Source organism: Vigna umbellata, chromosome 7, assembly GCF_029865625.1.
Source record: "Vigna umbellata cultivar VRB3 chromosome 7, Vumbellata_1.0, whole genome shotgun sequence".
Lineage (NCBI taxonomy): Eukaryota > Viridiplantae > Streptophyta > Magnoliopsida > Fabales > Fabaceae > Vigna > Vigna umbellata.
The window spans coordinates 43,271,449-43,279,221 of record NC_142171.1 but is presented as its reverse complement, the minus strand read 5'-3'; the positions used below and the strand labels follow the sequence as shown (position 1 = coordinate 43,279,221).

Here is a 7,773-nt window from a genome sequence, read left to right as displayed (position 1 = left end):
GTTAAATTTATTTTGAAAAAAATGTAAAACTTAAAACAGTACATTGTTTGTAACTGAGAAGGGAAGTCCAGTACAGAAGTAATAAAACAGCATTGAATAAAAATTTGAAAAACGGAAATTGCTGTTGCCTCGAAAATGATAACACCACGGCAACTAGGCGCGTGGTGAAAACAGACACTCCATTGCATCTCTCGTAGAGTCACACACCCACTTCAATCATTCTTCTCTACCCTCCAAAAGGAACGTATGATACACTCTCTGTAATCACGCGTGAGTCCAACATTCTCCATCTCTCTCAAGAAGCTTTATTGAACAAACATCGCTTTACACTATTAGGCCGCGAATCAGCAAAAGCATTCACTTTGTTCACACTTTTTTCACTGCACCTTCTCTCTCTCTCACTCTCTCTCTCACTCTCTCTCACTCTCTCACTCTCTCTCAACTCAGCTACACACACAAACCCATTTTGGCAGAGGGAAGACCTTCGCTGCAGCTAGAGATGGCAGAGGGAAGAGGGTCCACTCTGGTCCACCTTTTGGTCGTCGTGTTGAGTTTGGTTGCGTTTGGCTTCGCCATTGCCGCAGAGAGAAGACGAAGCGTCGTAAGCCACTGTTTTTTCTCTCTCCCACACATGCACTCACATTTTAGTTTTTTTCTTTTTCTTTTTGCTTTTGTTCGCTTTTAGTTGCCTTCCCCCTAGTCTATTAGTGTTTCCAGGCGAAGATAATTGTGTCGTAGCTTCACAATTTGACATAGATCTATGTCGAAATTTATGACTGAGTTTTGTAGTTGCCTTCCCTGGGATCTTTTCGCTAAGCTTTTCGATAACCACATATAAAGAATATGAAAACGATGAAATGAACCGAGTTTTAATGAATTCCGCCTATCTTTGTAAATGAAACTAATGCATTTACTCTTTCTTCCGCTGTATTGGATACAGGAAAAAAAAATATAAACAAATCTCTAAAGTATTATTGATTTAATTGAAGTTTTATTTTTAGTACTCTATTTTTATATTAAATTTCAATGAAGAGTAATTTAAATGTTTTTTAATTAAATGTTAAGCACTATCTTTCTTTATTAATGTATTTTTTTTCTTACATTAAAGAGTAACTTTTATAGATGATGTGCTGAAGTTCATTTAGATTACCAGAAAATTATTTTACCTCCTTTTTTTTTTCTATTTCAGCAAGTCCTTAGATGGAACCTTATTTAGAGCTTATTGAGTTTAGGGTTTGGGCCTTGTGGGTATGTATGTCTCTAAAACCGTGAAAATTTTGAAACTTAGATAATACTAACTTTAACCTTTCTGTAAACAAATCTTCTGGAAACTGTTTTCCAACATTATTAAGTCACCGGAAGATGGAAATAATGGTTATATTTATTGTGTTACCGAAATAGTAAAAATGTTAAGAATTTGATTAGCAGATATATAAGTATTTTGTAACAATTTCTTTATTTTCCCAAAACTTTAGTAATAGAAGAAATGCAGAGCATGTTGATCCATGTATATTTCTGTAAGGTGTACACTAATGAAAACCATTCTCAAATTCTAGGGATTTAATAAATTATTTGGTGAAATTTATCAACTCAGTAGACTGTATTAACAATATATTCAGGATGAGTTCTTTAATAATAAATTATAAATTTCTTGGCTGATGATTGTAAACTCAGACAAAACCAAAATTTGCATTGTCATCTTTTGGTGTGCTAATGCACACAGTGAAGTTTACATGACTTTTAACAAGAGAGAGAAGCTGGACCTTCTGTATAGTCAATGGAGTTACACACCGTTCTCTGTGTTAATAAAAAATACCGAGTAGAGACATCTTATTTGAACAAGACATTTAGAATGAAGAGAAATGAAAGGTTATGTATGATATGTAATTAGTGGTGGGATAGAGAGAGGAAAAAAAGTACTTCTTTATAAATTGTTGTACAAAGAACACAGCACTGGAGCATATTATTTATTCATCATCTTTCAACTCAATGTTTCTCTCTCTTATACTTTAGAATGGTATCAGAGTCATTCAGACCCTATACTAATTAATTTGTTAGGTCTCACCAGCGGTTGGGTTTTCATTTAGTTCCACACTCCATATGTCATTCTTTGACTAGAAAGGTGATATGGATAAGTGGCATCTCTTCCTGAATGACCGCCAGTGCAACCAATCAAGTATTTCCCTTCTTAACTCAAATTTTCTACCAATGATCAGCTTCCCTTTCCTCCCCTTAATTCTCCACTGGCAAGATAAATCCTTATATGAAGAAGGATATTTCGTCAATTCAGCAATCAGCCGTTGTAAAGCATCATCATTCTGCCATGATGCTTTGATTTTCCATAGTAGATCAGAATCTGGTTGGTGTGTGGAAATTGAAGCACATTCAACCCTTGAAAGTGCATCAGCAGCTTGGTTCTCAATTCAAATGAAGTCATTCGATGAGTTTTACCAACCATTTTTGTTGGAAGGCTGTGGAAAGTCTCTGATCCAGAATATACTTGAGACTTCGGTGATCAGTTTTGATTACAAACTGCATAGGTAACAAGTCATGCTTCCACTTTTGTACTGCATACACCACTACTAGTAATTCCTTCTCATAAGTTGACAATGATTGTTGTTGAACATTCAAGCCTCGACTGATAAAAGCTATAGGATGATGATCTTGCATAAGAACAGCTCCTACCCCGACTCCTGAAGCATCCACCTCTACTACAAAAGTCTTCGTAAAGGCCAATACACACGCTTGGCTTAACTAATCCTTAAGACATTGAAATGCCAATTTAGCTTCATTTGACCGAGAAAAACTGTCTTTTCTTAACGTGTCATTCATTTGTTTTGGCTATGGTGCTGTATCTTCGCACAAACTGACTATAATAGCCCGTCAAAGCCAAAATCCTCCCAGTTGCTTGAGGGTTTGAGGAAGTGGCCAATTTCTCACTGCTTCTACCTTAGCGGAGTCAGTAGAGACTCCTTTGCCCGTGATAAAATGCCCCTAGTACTCTACTCTAGTAACACTTAGATTTCTTGGCTACCAAAGCATTAGCGCGCATGGTAGACAAGATTGTGTGTAAATGATGCAAATGATCCTCCATGCTTTTGCTGTAAATCAGAAAGTCATAAAACGAGACCATTAAGATCTTTGTCAAATACTCTTGAAACATGGAGTTCATTAAACCCTGAAATGTGGCAGGATCAATGGTTAAGCGAAAAGGCATGGTATTCATAATGCCTGACATGTGTTTTGAAGGCTGTTTTATGTATGTCTGTCTTTGCCATTCTGACTTGATTATAATCTGACCGTAAGTCAATTTTGGAGAATACACTAGAGCCATATAGCTCATCCAATAGATCATCAACCAAGGGTATAGGGAACCTGTTCTTTACGGTACTCTTGTTGAGGTCCCTGTAATCAATGTAAAGCCTCCAGCTTCCATCCTTTTTAACGACCAACACCACTGGACTGCTATAGGGGCTACTGCTGTTCAAATAACCCCACTTTTTAAGTAATCTTGTACCAATTCATCTATTATGTCCTTTTATTGCTTAGAATACTGATAAAGTCTCTTATTCATAGGGTTAGTTCCTTGCATCAAAGGAATAGTGTGATCATGATCCGGCCTTCTAGGTGGTGAGGTAGTGGGGACTGCAAACACATCTTCATATTGAAGTAGCAACTGGTCAATACTGTTAGGAATTGTGGCAGATGTAGCATGGGTGGACAGGGAATGCAACAACAAGCCTTCTTCATCCTTACATATTTGCAAAATAGAAAGGTGAACTACTGCAGCCACAGTCTTAGGTATATGCGGCTTACGAATTGTTTTGATATTTGTAGAAGAATTGCCACGCAAAACATGTCTTCTTCTTTGAGCAGTGAACTCCATGGTTAACTTGTCAAAATTCCATGTGATATCCCCAAATGTAATCTGCCATTCTATCCCAAGAACCATATCACAACAGCCTAGAAGACATGTTATTGTATAAGCCTAGAAAACCCTTTGATTATAGTATTAATCTGTACTCTTTCCTCATCAGCCACAGTGACACTAACAGGATCTATTTTGTCAATCTAGTACCCTAATTTCTGGACTACATCAATATCCAAGAAATTATGGGTACTCCCACTAACAATGAGAATGTGCAGCGACTTCTTCCTTACATGACTGTAACCCGCATGGTCCAAAACTTGGCTACCCCTGTCAAAGCACTGACATAAATCATTGGTTTCGAAATAGGTGAATCAGGAGGGGTTGCACTAGATTTGGGGGCTTGATCAGAGTCAGAATTGTGAGCTATTTCCATGAAATGGATTTGTAGTTTCTTGTGGGTTTGGCTATGGGCAAGGGTAAAGGGTTCATCACAAAAGTAACAGAGACCTTTAGCCCTCCTTTCACTCATATAGGAAGGGGTTAGCTGTTTAGTGAATTTTCCAAGGATGTGGAAGGGGTTAACAAGAGCGGCTTTGCAATTGGGTGGAATTTGAGGTTTTTGGACAATGGTTTGGCGTGCATGGCATTGGCATTTTCATACATCCTGGCCAAGGAAAAAGCTTTCATAACAAAGGTGGGTTGGAACATTCTCACCATCATTTGAATTTCCGTTTGTAGACCAACAAGTAAACAAGTCTATTGATGGGTTTCAGATAAGTCAAGTCTTGAAACAATAGCATCAAATGCAGTATGGTAGTCGGTAGCATTGCCTTTCTGTTGCAGGCGCATCAGTTCTACCATTGGTTCCTGGCAAACTTCTCCAAATCTTTCAATCAAGATTTGTGTATAGGCATTCCAAGAAGGCAAACAAATGTTCTAGTTACTTCATTCATTATGATTCAGTTTAACAAGAATACAAGCAAATGTTCTAGTTACTTCATTCACTATGTCACAATACTGTATTTAAGCCTACTTATAGCTGTGTATTCCATAATAAGATGATTGGGAATTCTACAGCTTATCCTATTGTTCATGTGATTCAAATATTCTTCTGATAAGAGTTATCTTTTCCCAGTTACAACCACAACACCTAAAGGGTTCATTTGCTTTTTCTCTGCCTCTTGGCTAGTAGTACAACGCCAAAATAATTGTGTTGGGAATGATATGACATAAACTCTTTATATTGTCTGTTCTCAAGAGTTTTTAAAGGAGCATACCTTAATTGTGTGACTGAGCTTGAGTCTGAGTTTGAGTTGGATTGCATATAATTGATGAGAAAATTGCTTATCATGCATTCTTTCCAGATTGATAGCCACCTCTAAATGCCTTGACTTGAACATGTTATTTTCGTCAATAGTCTTATCTTAAAGATCCCTATCATACATAGAGCCTTTTTTGTCATTGAAGAATTTTGTTTGTCAATCTTGCTAGTTCTTGGTATTTAATTCTAGTGACCTGTTTTTTTTTTTTTTTTTTTTTTTTTAAATTTTATTTGGGAAGGTCCTTTTCCTAATCCCCATAATCAGTGCAACTGATCCTGGAAAACAACTCACTTTTAAACGCTTGCCGCAGTTCTTGTTAAACTATAAAATAACGCTTTTGTAGAGCATATCCAGCTCTGTAATTCAGAGTCATGGTGAATTTATCACCCTAGAAAGCTCTGCCACACTTGCATAATCGAAAGTCTAGACATAGTTGTTGCTGCATTTACCTCTACTACCCTTCAGTTAAGTTTTTGCAATCATTGTTTGCCTTAAATAAGTTGTACTGTATCTATTTTGTTTCTAATGTTATTGTTAATTTGCATTGACAAGGCTGGCCCTTTTTTTTTTGCTCGTCAGGGAACCATGTTCAAAATTGAGAAAACAAATGAAACATATTGCAGCTACAGTTCAGATGTTGCGACTGGTTATGGAGTGGGTGCTTTCCTGTTTCTTCTTTCAGGTGAATCACTGCTAATGGGAGTGACAAAGTGCATGTGCTTTGGGAGGCCCTTAACACCTGGTGGAAATAGAGCGTGGTCCATTATATATTTTCTTTCCTCTTGGTATGAATTCTAAATTCTTACACAACAATTTGTTATGCATCATCAAAGAAGCTAGATGTTGTGTACGAATGATATATGATTCAAATGTATGCTTCTGTTATTCAAGTGAAAAGTCTCTTGGAAATTTTATTATATGCCTCATCTCTTATGATTTGACTGTTTTAACCCATAATGTGATTTTTTACTTTGCAAGCAACCAACTTAAAAATATCATTTTTCTCTGCAGTATGTGATTTTTGTCGTTACTCGTATTAAGACCTGGTCCCAACAAGTTACAAAATATGACTCATTGAATAAAGATCACTTTTTTTATGTATTCCCAGGATTACTTTTCTGGTGGCAGAAGCGTGTTTGATAGCAGGTGCAACCAAGAATGCCTACCATACCAAATACCGTGGAATGATTCTTGCTCAGAACTTCTCGTGTGAAGCCTTGCGAAAAGGTGTTTTTGTTGCTGGCGCAGTTTTCATTGTTGCAACCATGATTCTGAACGTATACTACTACATGTACTTCACAAAGGCAACTACCACACCAGTTTCTCACAAGGCAAATCGGGTGAGCTCAACAGTTGGAATGGCAGGATATGCATGATAACAAATTTAGTCTTAATTTCAATGGATGTCTCGATGATTATCACTAAAACGGTGGTTTTCATTTGGTTTTTCCTAGTTAATCGATGTTTATAATGTTCATGTGGATGTTACTGGTCAGAAGCAAGCTATATATATTATAATTAGGTAAAGAGGGTCTCATCATGTTGGTTTTCAGATAAACTTGATATTCAAAGTGTGTAAAATGTTTTTGAGGCTATCTTTCCCTCTAAATGGAACTGGAATTTTTGAAAGCCAGTTTAAAGATGAAGATGAGCTAGTTGGAGGCTTCAAATTGTTAGTCAAATTTACTTAGGAAAGTCTTTCGATGAAAGAAAGATTAATGACGATAAAAATATCTGTTTTACTTAATCGTTTCTTTTGTATTTATTATTATTACTTATTATGCCCATTTATGTAGAAATATTTTTTTTAGTTAACTAATTAACTTTTTTTCTTTTAAGCAAATGTTCCAAATGTTATGATAATAATTTACTAAAATCAACAAAACCGAAAGTAAAATAAAGTCATAAGGGGAAATTTTAGTTACATTTTTAATAGACCAAAATGAATTAATTTTTATTATCCAATCCATTATAATTAAAAATAAAATGTATTTCGTTCATTCAGTTAGTCATCTTTACTCAATATTTATTACAACTCATTGAGTTATATATAGTGAGAGGACCAATTCATTAAAGGAAATTCATGACAAGGAAAAAAGAAGAATATTCACACAGCCCATTATCAGAAAGAAAAGCTACAATCAATTTTCTTTTTTTTAAAAAATACAGTCAGTCTTTTCAGCCTAATAATAGTCATTCCGTGTCACCCTCTCATTTTTCATGTCGTTTTGTCGTTTCATCATGCATCTCCAAGGTTTTTTTTTTTCATCTTTAATTTTTCTTAAAAAACGTATTATGTTCTATTAAAAAAACACCTAACAAATTTTAGAATCTGAAATCCAATTGAATCTTTGTTTGATTTCAAAATCCGTTAATATATGATAATGGATTTCAAAATTTATTTAACAACTTTTTTAATTTTTTAATTTAAAAATTAGTAAATATTTTATTTAATTTAACATTTTTATATAATTTAACATATTTAAAAATATAGAATAGATTTTATATTATTATTAATATTGTCTTATATTTATTTTTATTATTATTACTTTTATTTTAATTATTTTTTTATATTTTTAT

At 35.0% G+C, this 7,773-nt stretch overlaps 1 protein-coding gene across 1 annotated transcript; it reads left to right on the top strand.

The window, feature by feature from the left end:
- Positions 1 to 356: 356 nt before the first annotated feature.
- LOC124823276 (sodium/hydrogen exchanger (DUF1218)) lies at positions 357 to 6,961 on the top strand. The gene is made up of 3 exons (XM_047295461.2): positions 357 to 601; positions 5,773 to 5,978; positions 6,302 to 6,961. Exons 1-3 carry the CDS (start codon positions 500 to 502, stop codon positions 6,567 to 6,569), a joined length of 576 nt encoding a protein of 191 aa, XP_047151417.1. The 5' UTR covers positions 357 to 499; the 3' UTR covers positions 6,570 to 6,961.
- Positions 6,962 to 7,773: the final 812 nt, after the last annotated feature.

Coding starts and splice junctions, on each gene's coding strand:
- LOC124823276 (XM_047295461.2), top strand. CDS start 500: ATGGCAGAGGGAAGAGGGTCCACTCTGGTCCACCTTTTGGTCGTCGTG. Junction 602..5,772: donor CAGAGAGAAGACGAAGCGTC/GTAAGCCACTGT, acceptor TTTGCTCGTCAG/GGAACCATGTTCAAAATTGA. Junction 5,979..6,301: donor ATATATTTTCTTTCCTCTTG/GTATGAATTCTA, acceptor ATGTATTCCCAG/GATTACTTTTCTGGTGGCAG.